This window comes from Sebastes umbrosus, chromosome 19 (genome assembly GCF_015220745.1).
Source record: "Sebastes umbrosus isolate fSebUmb1 chromosome 19, fSebUmb1.pri, whole genome shotgun sequence".
In the NCBI taxonomy this organism is placed as follows: Eukaryota; Metazoa; Chordata; class Actinopteri; order Perciformes; family Sebastidae; genus Sebastes; species Sebastes umbrosus.
The window spans coordinates 10559089-10579274 of NC_051287.1; the positions used below are offsets into that span (position 1 = coordinate 10559089).

Here is a 20186-nt window from a genome sequence, read left to right on the forward strand (position 1 = left end):
CTTTTTAATGCAATTGGTCAAAACTTAAACAAGAATTTAAATTCCAGTATATACAGTATATAAACATAGAATTGAATAGCTTGGCCCCATTGCCAACGATACCCGATCCAGCAGTTTGAGTCGTAATCGGCCCGATGTCCGATCTGGTATCGTTATCGGTGCATCCCTATTAAAGACGCTCTACCTTCCATTTCACTGGGACTTTAATTTGAATGGTAGCAAATGTTGGCATACTAATACACTAAGATAAAAGAGTGACCAACATTACACCTGCTGCATTGTTAACATTGCAACTGCTACTACTATATATGATCTACTTCCATTTTTTTACATTTACTTTGCCATGACTGCTAAGGATAAGAGACAAACTCTGGACCGCGACTATTATTCATCTTCATTTTTTTTCCACATCACAGCCAAAAAAAGAGACGCTGTCGTGACTGTACACTCATAATCATTTTGAAAAATACTGTGTATGGAACACTTTATCAACTGTCTTTTATTAACATGACCATGAATCACCAACCTTGGAAGTCAACTAGCGCAATTGAAGAAAATAGTGGGAGTGATGCTACTCTTAACCTTTTACCTTCAGTCCAGGAATGTTGCTCAATGTACGAGTGCAGAGTCATGCTGTCGAGTTTAACAGCGTTGGGAGTCCTCCAAGGATCCTGGACGCATACTGTGGCACACAGTCTGTCGATCTGAGTGCAAAGTACAGTCATTACAACACACCCACACATGATGCTTTACCACTGTGAAGCAAAAGCATCCCATTGATACAGATAAAAACAAAAGAATAGTTGGAGGCTGCCAAACATGTTTCTGACAGGGCTTTTCCTGTACATTTCTACTTCCCACTGCTACTTTAAGCACTTATCTTGGGCAGGACATTTTGTGGTACTTTGTTGTGTGATAAATACACGCTTGTCCCATCAATCCAAAAGCATTATAAATGTAAAATACCATTACCACATCCATTTGGGACTTCTTATTGATTCCCAGCATGGTAAGGATATTGGACAATAAAGCGGATTATACAAAATGTATTGTTGTAAGAACTGGCCTCTAAAGAAATACTGTAGATCTGCTGATATATATATATGCCGTGTATCATCTTATTATTGGTACACAAGAAATTAATTAAACCACTCCTCAGCTTTGTATCATATTTGTCCACTGGGAGTTGTGGTTATTTAGCTGATCCTTATCAGACATTTCTAAGCATCTAGGAGGGCAGCTCTGATTTGAGTCGGAAGCACAGAATATTGCTGTAAGTCTGTTGCCTCACCTTCCACAGGAGCAGGGTGAGGTCCATTAGCACCAGTGGGGATAGAGCAGGGATACTGGTTGTGTAGGTGCGAACTTTGGCACCCGGCCCTCCCATGTCATGCACCTTCTTGCCAATAATGAATTGCGGGTAGGTCTCTAAGCCCAGCTCCTTTATGAGCTCCAAGATGTGTGTTTGGGTGCTGAAAGAGAAAGGAAGCCACTTTTACGATGCTTACGTTTACAGTGTGTCAGGGTTTACTCTAGGGTTATAACACATACAGCTGATACATAACTAGAAATCCATTTATGCTGAGTTTAGAGAAGTGGACTTGAGAATACAACATTGCTTGAGTGAGTCCTTGAACAACTGGAAAAAAAAACTGTCAGAGTGTAGACATGAAGCACCTGAGAGATGCACCGTGTTGTCAATGTGCTCTTGAACAATGTACTTCACATGTTCTCTATTTGAGCTTGTTCTGTTCTGTTCTGTTGCCAACCGTCGACTACAGGTTGCAACCTACCAGCTAGACAGCTCCGGGGTACAAATACATTAGAGCTTGTTACTTTGTTCAGAGCTGTTTGTGCTGTGATGTGGTCTGAATCATGACTGAAATTTCTCATAAACATCCTTTTTCAAACGCAACTGAGATATTGGAAATAGATCCATTACTACTAGGGCTTTTTAAACGAAAGCCCGCCTCTGACGCTGTGTCCTGTTCTCTTTATACATCCATGGTTCAAACCCAGAACCAGAACCATTGTCAGGTGATAATGCTAAACAGTGCACCACCAGGCCGCCCATCAATAAGTACATGAGTGTACAAGTTCTTCTGCACTGCTTTCTATAACTACATAATGAGAAAGGTGAAATATCTAACTAACTTTCAATTGTATACTAGAAACTCTCCAGAATCACAGATTTTATATTTATCTCTGCTGCATTTCAATTGCTACTAAATGGTTTTCAATATCATAAACAAAACAACAAATTCCTATCATGAGCATAATTTTCCTCAGTTTCTGCTCCTGTCAACTAAAAAAAATTGCTGTAAAACATAATTAAACAATCGAATGATAAATATCTTTGGATCTTAGCTGGAGTGACTGTTACATTAGCATGACTGGTGGTTTCCTCTCTTTGTTTTTCCTGTAGTTTTTGATCAGTCTTACCTTCCTACCCACTGCCCTCCAAAGTCCCAGCGATCAACACCACTGGCTGCTGGTATTTCAGTGGACACTGTGCGACCTCCCACCCGATCTGCATGACACACCAGGATTTAGTTGGAGGCATACTTCTTTTCAACAATTTCACAGCTAAAAGAATCCAGTAGAAAATGAATTCAATACAATTTTTACAAACCTTTTCCTTCCAGTATCAGTATTCTCAACTTGGCATTCCTTTTTCTGAGCAAATGAGCTGCACTCAGTCCAGATAGTCCGGCGCCAACAATAACAACATCCCAAATTTCTGCAGTCATAGTTGAGCTCAAGTGACTACGTTTTTTTTGTGTGCTGGTAACTGTGGAGTGGAGTCAGAAACTGAAATCCAACTGGTTTTCCCTTTGCGTCTCTGTATCAATTAGGTTATCTTGCAAAGCCAAGGCTGCTTTCATAAAACTGCACTTTGGAATTGTGAACAACTGAGCTTGTGACCTACTTGGCAGTGTAAACAGAAACTCCAGCAACAAAAGCTAGGAGGAGGCTTTATATTTTTAAACAGTAGAGGCGCTGTCGGTTATGAAGTTTTGTTAATTTGTTACACTGGGTTTTAAAAAAAATCATGCAGATGTTTAAAATATTAATTTAAAATTGTGTGTGCGTGCGTGCGTGCGTGCGTGCGTGCGTGCGTGCGTGCGTGCGTGCGTGCGTGCGTGTTTGTCCTGACCCAGGCTACCTTTGAGTACACATTTCAGACTGAAGACCAGTTAATTTGCTTTTAAACTTACTTTAATAGAATGGCTTTTATGTTGATGTATGTGCATATATAAATATATGTTTATGCATGTTACATTATTTACCTTTTATATTGTTTATGTTTTGAATTTCCTTGAAAATAACTTTGTGCTTATGGCTTGAAAAGTGCTCTATAAATAAAATTATTATTATTAATTTGGGATGGCTTGTGCAATTGGGGACAAAAACCGTGTCCCCAATTTGGAAAAAGGTCGATTTTTGGGTCAGCGTTTAAGTTTAGGTTTGGTTTAATTAAAAGTAACTAATAGGTTTTTAAAAAAGAAAACCATAAAATGTCAGGCCTATTGATGTTACATATATTAATGGTGTGAAGTGCAAAATGTAATTCTACATAAAGCATCTTTGTAGAGACCAAAGTGTTACTGTATGTGTGAAAGAAAACTGTCAAATGTAATGTCAGTCAGATCAGGGGCACTGCAAATTCTGAGGTCTATATTCTGAAATAAGAAATACCGTCATTTGGTTGGTTCATTTTTTCCCACTTGCTTACAAAATGACAAAGACATTCAGATACATTTCCAAAAAAAAACTGATGAAATTCTTTTAAAAAAGGGTAATGAGATATTATAACACAGTTACATAAAAAGCAACCCAACAAGGCTTAGTGGAACAAGTAAGACTTTTTTTTGTAAGACTCATGTATTAATCCAAGCAGTGAAACTCCCTACTGTATTCACTTGGATTGCTGGTTTTCTTGTCTTTGTTTATTTTTCTACTAAAGCTGTTTTCTAGCTCAAGAAACATTAATCCCAAAAGAAGCCAAACTTGGCATGTTGGTATATATGTTGTCCAACTACTTAGGCAAGGCCAAAAAACTCATGTTGCACAATGGTTAAACATATTTGTGTTTTTATTTTAAAAGATGATAATGACCCAGACTGTTTTCAGGCGACCATTACGTAGGTTTAAAGAAGCCGTGGGTAGAATTGGAGCAAATATGATTAAGTTAATTAAGTTATTTTTATAAAACGGTCACTTTATCCTGACCGTAGTGCATGAGACAGATATCTGAAAAAAAATCATGTGCCTTCAGTTCTCCTAATGGCATCTGCAACATTTCACAGACCAGAGGAAAACAACCAATCAGAGCCGAGCTGAAGCCTTGCCGTCTCTGAGCAGCTGTCAATCACTCGCAAACTCCAATCAAACGGTCAAGCTAGGCAGCGTTGATCAAATATGAATCAAGATTCTGTTACTGTAATGCCTATTTCTTGCGTAAAATGTTTTCAGAAACATTTTTTAGTGTACTGTTTAGCTGTAAAATCAAAGTTTGTAAAAGTTTATTACCTGACCGCCATGTTGAGGAAATACAAAGCACCACCGAAAATTGCCCAGAATGATCAACGGCTCCCCACCATCATGGACGTCAGTGCTCGAAGTGGGCCAGTACTCACCGGTACACCGTACCCCCACTTCTACATTTTACTCGCTGGCGTACCATGACTTTTTGTTGCATACCGGCAGCTTGTGAGAGGTACGCTTCTCTTTCCTCTCAGATTCTCTGGGAGATTCATAATCATAGCGCCAGCGTTTTTTCTCCGCCCCTTATAAGCCGTACGAACATAAAAAAATGTGTAAACAATGTGGAGAGCATCTAGATGAGCCGACACACGGCACGGGGAGGGGGTGAGAACGACGATGTTGTAATTAATCAGTGCAATATGTCCTACACGTTCCTTTTTAAAATAAATAGTGAACTGTTTGCCATAACTTTATTTTTGTTGTGTAGAATTAATGGAACGATGTTTAAAAGTTTTCTGAATCTGCTCTTTTGATTTCTAAAATATGATTTTACAGGGCAAACATTTCCAGAGGAACTAAATGTTCAGACGAAGGCTGTGATAAGTGTAAATGATACAATAATTACTCACTTATAGTACGTTTTGTCTTTAAACTTTTTGGAGTTATCTATATCTATCTAGTAATAATGGTCTAAAATGATGTAAAATTCATAGTTTTAAGTAAAAAAACTTCAAATTTTCTTGGGATAGGACCTCCAAACCCAATATCTCTTAGTATCTTTTATTCACTGTCGAAATTCAGAATGTGTCCCTTTATCCTGCTGCACAATATGTAGGGGCATCCTGACTGCTCCTAACACCTGAATTAATAGCTCACACACCTCAGCTCTGCATGCATACCTGCCTCTCTGGCTGGTTGCTGTTGATTCCAGGCTATAGGCATGCTATAATATATTATAGAGCAATACTATAGGCGACAAATAGCACAGGAAAGCGTTTTAACTATTAACACTATGAGTAAATATACAAACACACCACTTTAACCCTATAATGTTTCAGTTGGAATAGTATTAGAGTAGTGGAAGCCTACTATAGAAGATGCAAAACTTAAGTATAATAATATAACAATAAAATCACAATTGATTATGACTGACAGTATAACATGCTTAAAGAAATAAATAAATAAATAGGAGCAAGAGATTGTTGATATGGACTGATAAACACGCCAACATGTGAATAAGTGGAGTACTGGCACTTATGTTCCACTTCCACTTTAAGCACTGATGGACATCCAACGCTAGCAATACTTGCGTAGGGCATATTCCATGACATATGTACTTTTTATAAAAATAAATATAACATAGCTGCATAAACTGTGTTTTGTCATAATAATAATAATAATAATAATAATAATAATAACTTGGATTTATATAGCGCCTTTCAAGAAACCCAAGGACGCTTAGAAACCCACGGACGCCTAAACCCAAGGATGCTTAAACCCAAGGACGCTTGGGTTGTTGTACTGGTACCTCTTCACCTTGACTGGTCTATCTGCTGATCTGCTGCTGTTTGTCTGCAGTACAAAAGGACGTGCTGAACATTTTTTTTTTTTTCATATTACAATAATAAGGAAAAAGTGAGGAGTACCAGCTCCATGTTTTTAAAGCACCTATAATTTCCTCCAGCAAAGGCCATCCTAGACAAATGCTGCTTTCCAATAATACCTCCTCTAGCAGTTACTCAGAATAATGTAAATGAACCGAGCTGCTCAAACTTTAAAAAAGAGTGGGTGTGTGGAGTCAGAGAGGAGTTTAGTTGGTTTTTAGATTGATCCGGCTCTGTCTCTGACAACTATACTTTATCAGCAGGTGGCTATAAATAAAAATGTTTTTCAAAAAAAATTGCCCAGAGCTTGTGAAATAAATGCGGTGACTACAAGAGAAAATCCACATGGAGATTTAAAAGGAGTGTTTGATATTTTTTTTTTTTATAAAACTGGAGATAAAGCTTTTGATCCTTTATCACAAATCCATTCTGTGCATGTGTCTAGCGTTTCTCATTTATAAAGGCTGTTTCCCTGTAGATCTGGCACAGAGATAAGTGCTGTGCTTTTTTTTTCATACATCCTGGCAATGTATACAAACCTTTGCTGGCTCGCGATTTTGGCTGAGCAACCAGTTTCTTGTCACTTGAGACCTCATGTACTCTCTTTGTCTTCCTTATTATTTGAAAGCACAGACATCTAACAAATGAGAGGTTTTCTAAAGTGGTTTGTGGTGTATTGTGTATGCAACAAATAAGAAGGAGTGTACAGTAGCTGTGTGTTTCCTTGTGCAGGTGGAGACAGACAATTTTCTCTTTCTTTTCATTTTTAAATTTCGCTTAGTTTTTAGTTCTTTTGTTTGTTTTTATACAAATAAATGAAAAGTGCAGTTATGCTGACAATTGTAGACAAAGCAGCATTGTGTTGCAGATGTTTTGCTTTCAGTACAGTTCAGTTCAGTTCTCATCAAATTAGCTCACTGAGGTTCCGTCATCAGAAACCCCATCTAATTGTATGGTTGCTCCTCCAGTTTCACTTGTTTACTGATGGATTGCTTTGTATTGTTGTTCAGCTGCCAGAGCGCTGATTTCCTCAAGCACATTTTCATTGGTTTTTATCTAATTTGATTTATTTTATATCATTTAGTTTAATTTAGCTGTGCTAATTACAAAGTATTTGGGGAAGTTAGAGGGTGGCGATATTAACAGCTGACTGGCGATACCAAGGAAACCAACTTGTAAACAGGTAAAACAGGTGGAGCAACCATCCAATCAGAAGGCTGAGGAGGAGGAGGAAGGTAAGGAGGAGCTCTCTGTAAAGCTACAGCTGATTCTTTGTATTCCACTGCCAGACGTTTGGATGTAGTATCTGCATTCAGGTAATGTCTATAGAAACGTCCTTAACAGCTTGTTGTTCTACCTCCATGCTTTATTCATTCCTCCTGAATTTGTCAATAAGCGCACAGTTCTGACCAAATCAGTGTTTCACATGTTAAGACACTGTACTGCCCGTTTGTTATAATCTCAGTCATTTGCTCTTCCTGGTTTTAATCTCAAACAGGACCACTATGTTCAGAAAAAGCTGCAGTCGTTCGAGGTCAGCTTTCCTTCCGCCCTGGTTGTCTGTGTACTTGTTATGCACCGCAAGTCTCTGGAGCTCGGGTAAGAATACAGACACACACAAGCACATTAATACAAGCACACACACACACATACAGATACAGCGACTGTATCCTGTGTTATTCACTCCACCGTATTTCATGACATGGCATCGAGTGAAGCTTATTTCCAGAAATGCTCATTGAGACCCCTCATGCCTCGTCTCTTTTGAACGCTGCTGAGCTGTAAGGCCTCACTGGTGTAAGCTTCCCCATGTGTTACCATGGCGCTCAATGACTGGCCAATCAGGCTATGATTATGCCTCCAGATGACTGTTGCCTCCCTAATGTTCCAGGGATTTGAGTTCATTTTTCTTCAGGGTGGGGCTCTTAATAGGCTGAGCTGCAGATCTCAAATACACATCTAGTTTGATAAAATATATATCAAACTATATATAATATTATGTAATATAATGGGAAAACTTTCTTTATGTAAGATATGTAAAGTCTGTTATTTACTCGTACGTTAATACACACATGCAACAGTTTGAATAAGACCACTGAAGGACTGGGAACTGAACACTTGAATACCTGAATATCCCTGAACCACAACTGTTGATTACTTTTCCTCCAGGCCACATACTCTTGAAAAGCCATTGTGAGTCTTATTCAAACGTTTTTGTTATTTATGCAGTTATATTTATTATTGAAAAATAAAGATAAAGAAAAAGAAACCTTTGTTGGAAAATGGTTATATGATCAGTATTTTATTTCCCTCCTTCCTAATGGAACTACTTCAAGATGTTTACAAAGTTTCAGTGAGAGTTTGTTGAGCTTGGTTAAGGACCTTGTGTAAAAATTTAAAATGTTCTGTAGGATGGATTGGTTTACGTAGTGTTCATACTTGACCTCTGATTTGGGTTTTTTTCTGGAGCGCTGGTTATTGAGCTCTTTTTATTGTAAATACAACATGCAATTCATCTGTTTTTTATCTTTCTGTGTGGCATTGGCTGCCACTATTATGTTTGTGTTTTTGTTGCTTTTCTAGCCAGACTATCTCTGAGAAAAGAATCTGAATCAATATTAAACTTTTTCTATAAAACCGTCTGCATGGCATCTGTAAACTGTGTCCAAGTGAATGTGGAAAAAGGCTTGCTGGATGAGAATATATAATAGGTATCCTTGATGCTTACAATAGTGGATTAAAAAAAAGATAATTGTCTGAATTTAAAGGTGTTCGAGGGATGCAGGTGACGTCCACGGGCCCGCAGACTATCCAAAAAGCCGAGGGAGAGAGCATGACTTTGAGCTGCCGTTACACACAGAGCCCTTTTGACACTGGAGAACTTGACATCGAATGGTCTGTGGTCAGTCCAGACACCACGCAGAAAGATCAGATGGTAAGAGGCAGAATGATAAAAGGTGCAAATCATGAGATTGGAAATCAATTAACAAATCACTTAACAACACAAAACAATGACAAATATTGTCCAGAAACCCTCACAGGTACTGCATTTAGCATGAAAAATATGCTCAAATCATAATATGGCAAACTCAAGCCCAACAGGCAACAACAGCTGTCAGTGTGCCCCAAACTGCATGTGATTATCATAAAGTGGGCATGTCTGTAAAGGGGAGACTCGTGGGTACCCTTAGAACCCATTTTCATTCACATATCTTGAGGTCAGAGGTCAAGGGACCCCTTTGAAATTGGCCATGCCAGTTTTTCCTTTGTGAAAAATTTGCGTAAGTTTGAAGCGTTATTTAGCCTCCCTCGCGACAAGGTTGTATGACATAGTTGGTACCAATGGATTCTAGTTTCACATGATGCCCATATCTACACGCTACAGCCTGCTACAACCTAAAAATAGCAATGTGTGTTAATGCCTTAAAGAAATTAGTGGTGTTAAAACAAATTTGCATTAAGGTGTTATTGTCGCGTTAACTTTGACAGCCCTAATATGTCTGATATATGGGGGTTGTAAAGCAGAATTCACTTGGAATTCATGCTAAGGCACGCTTTTGTGTGTGTGTGTTTTTCTAAGGTTGAAAAAACCCTGCATTGGTGATGCATTATACTCTGGGTTCCTGATTTTCAGATAATTTTCCCAACAATTACCAAGAACGTGTTATTCGGTAGAAATTGCAGGGAAAATAGAAAGGTCCTAGAAATAAAAAGCTCCATGTTTTCATTCATTCATTCTTGTCTGTATTTTTTGTATATTTACAGCTGACCTGCTGCACTTACTAAAAAGGCTGTGTAGGTTATTCAAGCAATTGGAATTTGTTAATTAGAAGTGTACCAATTGAATGCCACATTTCCCTAAAATAAGTACCAAATTACCTTCTTTCCAGGAAACAAAAATTACAGACCCGTAAATTGAAAGTTCTCCCCTATATTTGAGCTAATTAGGATTCAAAATCATAATGACTATGAACATCTAATCTATTGAGATTTCACACTTCCATTCAAATGATTTCAATTCTTTTTTCCTCTCCATGTGATGTGTTTGTGCTTCTACAAGTCTGAATCAGAATTCAGCCGAGGAGTGTGGACCAACTCCTACCACCTTTCTTCATTTCACAGGAATTAGTCGTTTATCCAATTTGCCTTTTAAATTAAACGAGTCATTAGTGTTGGAGACTTGAGAGGATGTTTTTTCCCGTCACCTCTGCCCTAAGGCAGCAGACATTTCATCACAGTCAATACAAGGAATTGACCAGGTCCAGGTATGTGCTGCTTTAGACAAGTGGCTGCTGCAGATTATTGGTTCATATGCAAATTGAATGCTTCGTGCAGTCAAACACTTAAACAGTTCAGCTCTTACCAGCTCTGTATTCTAAAGGAATCTAAAGGAATCCAGTGCTTTAAGTGGAAAAAATAAGTGGCAGTACTCTCTTTTTCACATGTTGGCGTGTGTATCAGCAATCTCTTGCGATTTATTCCTATTTATTCATTATTTCTTGAAGCATGTTATACTGTGTCCGTCATAATCAGCTGTGGTTTTATTATTATACCTGGGCTCTGCATCTTCTATCGTAGGCCTATAATACTCCAATAATATTCCAACTGGAACATTAAAGGGTTAAGGTCGTATGTTTGTATGTAGTGTTAATACTTAAAGTGCTTTCCTGTGTTATTTGTAGTATTATTTATTATAGGATACCTATAGCCTGGAATCCACAGCAGCCAGACAGACAGACAGACAGCAGATTCAGAAAACTTTTAAATAATGTTTCATTATTTCACAAATTATTTTACAAAAAGCACGTGAACATTGTATTGATATTTTACAGCAACGTTGTTCTCAGCCCCGCCTCTCGTCCAGATGCTCTCCACATAGTTTTTGTGTTCATACATCTTATGAGGCGCGGCGCAAACACGTTGGCACTGCGCCGTTATCATCCCCATTATGACTCTCCCAGAGAACCTGATATGGAGAGGGCAGAGAAGAGTACTGGCAGCTAGTGAGAAGCTCCTGTACGCATGAAAAAGTCAAGGTACGCCAAGGACTAAAATGTAGAAGTGCCGGTGAGTACCAGCCAACTTCGAGCACTGAATGAATCTAAATATTTATCCACTGCAAACTTAAAGCTGCCTTAATCGATCTTTGGCCATTTGGATGAACTCAAGAACAAGCAACGGGAAACAACATTATCATCCCAATGAGACACGTTAACATTAGTATTCACTTTGGGCTGTGTTTCTATCCTAGTGATAAATGTCACCCCACTACAGTATACAATGCTCTTTATCTCTCTGCCTTGGTGTCCATGAGAAGAGAGTATTATCATCTTTTCTGTGAGATTTTCTTTCTCTGCCAGCCAGTCGCTAACTTTGTCTGTCTGCCTTTTGGTGCCAGGCAGGTAGTGTACTGTCGGTTTATGAGAGCGTGTTTGCTGAAAGCAGCTGCCTGCTATTGCTGGAAATGAGGCTGTTGAAAGTGCAGGGGCTGAACCACACAGTAAATGAAAAGCAAAACAATGAGCTACTTTTAAGAGGATTAACACTTCTGTAGAGCTCCGAGGTTGTTGGTAATTCTCAGTATATGTGACCTTATGAGGCATCTTGTTTGTATTTGGCCATTTTATTCAATATTGATGGTGAAAAAAATAGTTAAATGCACTTTTAATTGGTGAACATCAATTGAAAGTGTTATTCAGAGCAAATCCTTATTGAATCGTTCTATATTTTTTTGTTTTCCATCAGCTCATGTCCTTCACCAGCGGCACTAGATACATCCATGGTGACCACGCTCTTGCAAAAGGACTAAGCTTTGTTGACCCTGACCCCTCAATGGGTGACGCTTCGATCTCAATCGCTCTGCTGTCGCCTGCTCATAGTGCTACCTACCAGTGTAAAGTGAAGAAATCACCTGGAGTGGACATGCGTAAGGTGTCACTGGTGGTAATGGGTAAGATTGGGCTTCAACCTGGAGTTAGTCACCTGACAACATTATTTATGTCCATCACCTTTGACAACTACAGTACTGTTTTGGTTTTAAGGAGAGGGCAGCTGCACGCATTCACTTTTAACATTTTAGGGTTGCCTATTTCAATGAAGGTTACATTTCCTTGTCACATGCCAGTATGCATTACACTTGCAATTTGCCACAAAGCTAATTTCAAGGTACCTGCTATCAGGCACGCTTTCATCTTTTAAGACTACTACTACATTACCACAATGATGTGTATCCATTAGTGGTTTGTGGAGGTCAGTTTTGTTCAAGGTCACATGGATGTCAGTTAGAACTGACATAATGGCTCTCTCAGTGTCTGCTGTTTATAAGAGGCTTTTCTTTCCAGTCAGGTTTTGTTTTATTAAAGAAACAAATCCTGTATTTGATGAGATGCTGCTCCCTAAATTCAAGTCAGATTTCACAATTCTCTCAAGTGCCTGATAATAAAACGTCCCTGCTATGTGAGAACATGGATTTTACGCCTTGGAGCAAAATATCACGAAAAACACATCACCCAAAACTATAACTTACACAGTTTTTAAACTTTTTTTTCATCTGCTGATGGAACTAACAGTGATAGGTGCCTTGATAGAGATGTTTGTGGTCACAATTGTGGCCATTGTGAGATGGAAGATGGCTCTGGAAAGGTCCGTCTCCTTGAAATTGATAGATACAGATTGAGCAGTTGATGAGCGATTGAAACAAGGCGATTATAATTTGAAATGACACTTCACTTAGAGCCATTTGTCAGTGTATTTCACTCTTAAAAATTTGCCAAAGGGGTAAAGCAATTTACTTGATTCTAGTCCAACTCATCTTGTTTGAAGAGCTTGAGCAGTAACTGGGGTGGAGGCGGAGCTCACCTCATTGGCAGATTCATTTGTTATGATTTTACGACTGGAAACTGTATTAAATAACCTCTTACAAAGATGTTTCATGATTGAGCAAATAATTGGCCCAATTTAAAATAAAAGAAACTCTTTCTGGAGCTTTGTGGAGTCTAAAGCAAAAAGACATAATACAGGGTTCCTCAGAATATAGTTTTAAAGGAGTTTGTTCTGATGTTACACTTTTTTTTTCTTTTAGAGCTATCTATTTTTTCAGGTGAGCTGTAAGAATTTCTGGTTGAGGGAGCACTGATTTCATTTTATTTCTCAGTACAACTTTAAAAGATGGAGCTAACAGAGATAGCGATAGAAAGATTTCCTTTCCAGAAACCTGAACTACACCAGACTTATACCGCCAAGCCTCAAACATTTCTTTTTTTTCTTAAAGTTCATCTTATATATGGGCCTGCTTGGATGTTAAATAGTGACAATAATTACTGTATAAGTAATGGCTAAACACAATTTTGTTATTTTTCACAATCAGATGCTAAATCTGAGAGGAAATGAAAGGAAGATAAGTAACAATAAAATGGCAAAAAGCCAACTCATTTAACATTTCCTAATAAATTTGATCCAGGCAAACTTGGATATTAGAGGAAATTATGTGGACACATTTGATTACTTATTTCATGGGCCTAATGTATAATTCACCTTTATATATTTTTTGCTTTAAAATGTCCTGAACAGCCACATCTACCAAAAATAACAGCCTCAAACCAGTGCACTTACATCTACAAGAATCATTCAAATCCAAGTGTTTGAGGCTTAGAGTTTGGAGCTTTTTAAACAAATCATTTCATAGAAGAAACAAATCAATTGATGCATTTATTTAGCATAGTCCGTATTGCAACTTTAACTCTCAGGACAGTTTACACCCAGTTTGGTGTTGAAGAGGAAATCACCCTTCCTTGATGAAAACTAGCAGATCGTTGAATGAATATCTGCAGCTCAGCATAACATATCGATAGACAGCCTGAAGCTGTTTTCATGCAAACAGCAATACAGACTGTCCTGAGAGCCGACATGTAATTTTTATAGATCAGGTTCTTTGTGTTATCCTGGGCGGGATAAGTGATGAGAATGCATCTTTTGTTGTGTAAATGGGGAACAACACACTTAGATGTGTGAAAACGATTCAAATTGCTACCAATTTCTGCCCATTCACTTTCCAAAACAGGGCAGTACTCCATATTTACATCTTACATTCACATCTTTAACTCATCAAGCTTACATTCCATATAGATTTTGATGTTGAAATAGGCATTTATAATATGTAATGAAGATATGTTTATATTTTTGTAACATTTTATAGAATGTTTTGAGTAATAAAATGCATCATAGTGTTGGTATTACCCATCTATATGGTGTGAATAAGTGATATAAAAGCCAGAATCAAAATGTTTTTTCTAATTTCATCCTAAAACTAGAAAAGCTGTACTGTTTGTCAAGAAAAAGGTATTGGAATGGCAGCGCGTAATTTCCATTTGTCGGTGTGATTTCAGCAAAGCCGTCTGTGCCTAAGTGCTGGGTGGAGGGAGGGGAGCTGGTCGGCGAGGCTGTTTCTCTGCACTGCAAGTCTGCAACAGGCTCCACACCCTTAACACACACGTGGAGGAGAGAAAGTGGAGGCCCCTTCCCTGCTGCAGCCACACAGAGTAAGTGTGACCTCTGCTGATGTCGTGATGCTACTACAGATCAAAGAGTGTGTGTGTGTGTGTACATGTCTGTTGGCGACGGGGCTGGGGACAGGTGGTACTTAAGTATTGAATGCCGTGTGAGCAAAACTCAATGAAAAGCCTTTTTCTTGTCGATTGTACAATTTATTTTTCAAGATAAAGGAATCCAGGAATGTATCAGTATTTATTCTGATTTTCAAAATCATATGAAAATGATAGAAAATCCAGGTGAAATTATGATAAATAAATAATAATTTGCAGCACAAGACTGTGTAGTTTAAAGGAATAGTTTGGGTGTTTTGAAGTGGAGTTGTATGAGGTACTTATCCATAGTAGGTGTATTACTTACAGTAGATGACAGTTGGCATCTACTGTTGGAGAAGCAGACAGGAGTACCGACACCGGAGCAAAGCAATACTACTGTACTGCTGTGGACGGGGATGGCAGAAAAACATATTTTAAGCACCTAAAAGAAAGGCTCACCTAAAAAAATCGATATCCGTTTAAGTCTATGCTATATTGAGAATATTTTCCGAAGGGGAACTGAAAGTGAAATGTATGTACATACTTTTTTTGTCATCCGTACCTGCTCATTTTGGAGAGAGCATAGATAAGTTTCACTGTCATTTCAGTTCCCCGTCGGAAAGGAGAAGGGCTGTCTGACGGCAAGATAGAGCGGTGAAAATATTCTAATTATAGCATACACTTAAACAGATATCAATATTTTTAGATGAGCCTTTCTTTTAGGTGGCTAAAATACGTTTTTCTGCCGTCCTCGTCCACAGCACTGTATTGCTTTGCTCCGGTGTCGGTACTCCTGTCTGTTTCTCCAAGCTGTGGGCGTGCTGACCGTCATCTACTGTAGGTAATACACTTACTGTAGATAAGTACCTCATACAACCTCACTTAAAAACACCCAAACTATCCCTTTAACAGTTTATATTCTACCTACTTAGAAGGACTCTGGTGCATAAGCAGATAATTTGCCTTTTCTCCCCATTTTCTTTTCAGTCTTTATAACACAAATCCATTTTCTGAAATGTTGTTGACATTGTTTACTGTTGAAGAAGAGTGTCCTCTTTCAGCCAGAGACACAACAAATGTTGGCAGCATACAGACATAATGGGTAAAAAATCTGTTTGAGCGGTTTGTCTTTTTAAAAAGCTTCACATTTTTAAGTGATAATTTGTAAAAAACATAAACCATGAGCCTTAAGTATTGTAGTACAAGTACAATAAACCTCCTACTACAGCATCTCTAACAAATGTATATGCATCTTATCCCATTATACGTACAGCACATGCACACATGTACAGTACATGTGTTAATCTGTGTTTGTGGGTGTTTATTTGTTCTCTCAGGCAGCTTGACTGGGGAGCTGAAAATTAGCAACCACTCGCAGAGCTTCGCAGGATTTTACCTTTGTGAGGTGAACAATGCTGTTGGAGCCGAACACTGCAGGATCAACCTGAAGGCGAACAAACGTAAGGGAACACACTCCCCACACAGAACGCTCCTGTTCACATGCATCACGCATGACGCACACATGCGATCATGAAAGACCTAGATTTCATCCTCTTAAGTCTTCTCTCTCTGTAGTTGTGCCACAATCTCCCCATCGCTCCGCTGCTCACACGCAGGGTTTAAACTACTGCGCTCCGTAACATCACTGCGTTCTCCTTATTATGTTGTCTAATGACAGAATAAGGTCACAGTCGGTGGCACAAAAAAAAAATCGCTTTATTCACAGAAGACAAAACATTTTTTACCATCCGCTCCTCATCACTGACTTCCTGCTGCTGAGTCACTCAGTCAAACATGAGTAATGCTAAAATGACACCACTGCCTTATTATGTCCACAGTCCCTATTAGCTTGAGAAAGAAAAAAAAATGAAACAAGAAAAAGGCAGCAATAGAAAACAAGTGGACTCATTAAAAACACCTTATCAGCTTTGTTTAGTTGGCACACTGTAAAAGGTAAAAGGAAATCCATAAATTCCCTCAGGAGGGCGATTCATGTGCAGTAATACCCCTGAACAGCTCTGGACAAGACAGAAACCAGAAAAATACCACAGCTGTCTCAAATGGAATGAATCTGGTGACAGTTAAGTGCACCAGGAGGGAGTTCAGTCAGTGATGTAGTATATGTTTATGGAATAAATCATCCATGGGTTTTGACTCTAACAAGCCCTCTGCATTCTGTGGCTCCTTAAAATTAATTTGTTTTTATGTCCCTCATTATCTGTGGAGTAGACCCCTTATATTACGTCTTGCTGAGTCTATAACTTCCGGTCTTGGTGCTCAGATTTTTTTACTTTTTCATTTTCATATCAAGAGCAGGCTCGCTTCTCCAATTTGCAGAATCCGCCTTTAAAATAGCAGTGCACTCAGTGCAGGCACACCTGACTTTTAAAGGGAATGGGAGATGACACTCTGATTTGGTTTAATTCATATTACACCCAGAACACACCTATGATTAATTGAGAGACTAAATATAACCCCTATGTCCCTTGTGCCTTACTTTGCGCCCAGATTATGCGCTGTTTAACTAGCAAAAGTGGGGTTGGACACGCCCTAAATGCACTGGCGGCATGTAATTTAGACCATAGATCGTTTAAATACAGCCCAATGTGTTCATTAGTGAGATTTAGATGTGCTGTTATCTCTGGACAGAGCCAGGCTACAGTAGGTATTCCCACTGTTACCAGTCTTTGTACTAAACGGCTGCTGGCAATAGCTTCATATCTTGAATACAGATGACAGGAACATGTATCTTCTTATCTAACTCTCGGCAAGAAAGCAAATAAGCGTAGTTCCCAAAATGTCAAACCATTTCTCTAAAATAAGTCTGTTTTTCTTATTTCATGAAATTAATTTCATGAAATGTGGACATTTTGGCGATGCATTGTTTTCATTGGACAGTGACAATACAATAAGACATTATTTAACTTTAAAGGGCCACAACCCCCCCAAAAAAGCCAGTAACCACTAGACACTGAATAATACAGTTTAATAGATTCTTCACACTTTGTTCTTTTCTGCCACAGAGCTTCTGAGGGAATTATTCTTTTTATATTTGTGCTGACTTTACAGCTCCAAACAGAGCAGCGATGATAGTCGGCACCGTCGTGGGCTCTCTGCTCCTCATCTTCATCCTGCTGGTCTTCGTGGGGCTTCTATACTGGAAGTTGAGCAACAGACATCGCTTTGAGAAGGAGTTCTCGAATGACATAAGGTACTGTACTACAGCACTGCAGAGATAGCGGGGTATAGTTAAAGGTGTTGGCAGCTTGACGGTTAGATAACTGAGCTGCAGCAAGGAGGGAACAAATCCACACACACTGTCTGGCAAGTTTCTGCTTGTGTTCATTTTATCACCGAAAAAGTCCCATGAGTAAGAAACTTCTGCTTTGTAAGTGTTGAGTAGTTTTGTCAGCTTGCCAGTTTATGTTAAAGGGTATGAACATACGGATAAAACATTATTGTGTGCACTTTCACAGATTTTTATATTTGCATAAATTAGTAATAATGAGATGTTTTTGGCTTCACGACGCAAGTGAGAACAGACATAAAAAAAAATGACATCAACAACCAAACTTTAAAAGACAGAAAGGCAATTATACATGTGTATTACGAGATGCAGTATAAAACAACACACATCAAAGCCAATGCGATAAGAATAGAATCAAAATCCCAGACTTGAATTAAAACCAGGAAAGAAACATGTAAATACAACAAAAATACAGACGGAGAAGGTTTTATTTCAGACTCTCTGAGATAATATAAAATGTTTGGATTTTATTTAATTTCTCCTTGTTCATCTGTAGAAGTTCATCATATGAAGCCTCACACTGTGCAGAACAATTTGATGAAATCCTTTTGAAATCCGAGGTTTTTATGTCACAAGTTCAGAAACAAACTGATTTCTTAGGCTATATTGATGCAAATATAACTGCTGACATTATAAATAATATCAGATCCACTGTTTGCTTCATCTGAAAGCCCTGAATAGGATTCATTAAAAGTTACCATCTCTTTCTTCTTGTTGCTCTTCTCCGTCTTTCTTTAGAGTTGGAAACATGAGAGGCTCTCATATTGTCAACAAACACTCTTGGGTGTTCTTGACTTAGATTTGCAGCAGTTTATTAAATCTTGGAACAACATTAGAAAGTGACTTTCTAGTATTCTTCTTTATGACTTTAAAAAGGCTTTCCTTAATGTTATATTCATTTTTCTGTTCATACAATTAAGAAACATGCTGGGCATGCTACATTTAAACCCAGTTGCGTGTTGTTTTAAGAAAGCACAAGTTAGCATAGTTGGCATTTTGGGGAATACTCCTATTTACTCTCTGCAAGTTTGATAAAACGATTGGTGCCATTCTCATACAGTGTATATGTATATATTTTTTTTTTCGGAAATTACTTAATTTATCCTGATTTTAGTGCTGTACAATACTCTTTATTGTTAGGCTGTTATTAGGTATTGTAGCTTTTTTTTTTTTATTTGAGACACTTTGGTTACATCTGGTTGCTATGATACGGAATATCTGCAGAAGTAAAAATGGTAGAGCACTTGCTCTGGATGAAGGGAAGGCTGAAGCATGTAGGGAGAGAGGACGGACCTGCCAGTCTGTGTCTTAATTTCTCCTCCATGGTTGTTGTTTTTGTTAGCACTTGTAGCCTTCATGTAGGATGTGACAGTTGGTCTTTGTAGTATTTGTCCCGCCCCTCCTCCACTGTGATTGGACGGCTGGGTAAAAAGTGACAGTGACGAGCGCAGCGTTTTTCCCAAAGTTGAACATTTTTCAACTTCCAGCGACCAAACTTGCAGCGCTCAGTGCAGAATACCTCGTCACGCTGCTGCCGTTTGTAGCAAAGTGTAAACATGTGGTGCTCCCATTGCAAAGAATTCAAAAAAGAAAAAACAATAACATAGCTGTTGCTTGCCATCCCTTGCGGTTGGCTTATAAATGGCATGATATTGCAATATTGCGGTTATTGCGACAGTACTACTCCTGGGTGAACTTTCTAGCTTTGTTTTATCTTCATTTGAGGCAGGCAGCACAGTTTGCCCCTTGCCCTGTGAATATATACAAGCTTGTCTAAAAAGAGACCATTTAATAAATGCGCAGTCAAGGCCACCTTCAAATGTATTATTCCTTAGAACAAAATGGTAGAGTTCAATACATCTTAAGCCTATATACAATTTGTTTTTGCTCTAGGGAAAGGTTGGTTGAGTTCATTTTGTTTTGAAGTTAAAAACATAATTCTGTAAAAGTCCCCTTTTCTTTATGGCAAGGCAAATTTATTCATAGAGCACCTTTCAAACACAGACAATTCAAAGTGCTTTAAGACAAAGACATGCATTAGGACACTTTAAAACACATCTAAATAAATCAATGAAATGAAATAGATAGATAGATAAATGAATACTTTATTGATCCCCAAATTTAGGCATCCAGTAGCTTAGACAACACGTCCCAACACCAATACACCTTGAAATGAGATAAAATAAAATATAATAAAATAAAATA

The 20186-nt window shown here is 38.4% G+C and overlaps 2 protein-coding genes across 2 annotated transcripts in view; one reads left to right on the plus strand and one right to left on the minus strand.

Moving 5' to 3' along the window:
* si:ch211-127i16.2 (probable flavin-containing monoamine oxidase A) overlaps positions 1-2934 on the minus strand; it is a 37928-nt gene extending 34994 nt beyond the window's left edge. The window contains exons 1-4 of the mRNA XM_037753464.1: positions 2633-2934; positions 2443-2530; positions 1292-1472; positions 590-704 (exon numbers count right to left, since the gene is read on the minus strand). Coding sequence (XP_037609392.1) covers positions 590-704; positions 1292-1472; positions 2443-2530; positions 2633-2750 — 502 coding nt within the window. The 5' untranslated portion in view covers positions 2751-2934. The remainder of the gene's footprint in view (positions 1-589; positions 705-1291; positions 1473-2442; positions 2531-2632) is intronic.
* The window catches only part of vsig8a (V-set and immunoglobulin domain containing 8a), a 66709-nt gene that overhangs the window by 41987 nt on the left and 4536 nt on the right, over positions 1-20186 (plus strand). The window contains exons 3-8 of the mRNA XM_037753466.1: positions 7587-7691; positions 8861-9027; positions 11838-12042; positions 14477-14629; positions 16012-16134; positions 17744-17885. Of these exons, the coding sequence (XP_037609394.1) occupies positions 7587-7691; positions 8861-9027; positions 11838-12042; positions 14477-14629; positions 16012-16134; positions 17744-17885 (895 nt within the window). The remainder of the gene's footprint in view (positions 1-7586; positions 7692-8860; positions 9028-11837; positions 12043-14476; positions 14630-16011; positions 16135-17743; positions 17886-20186) is intronic.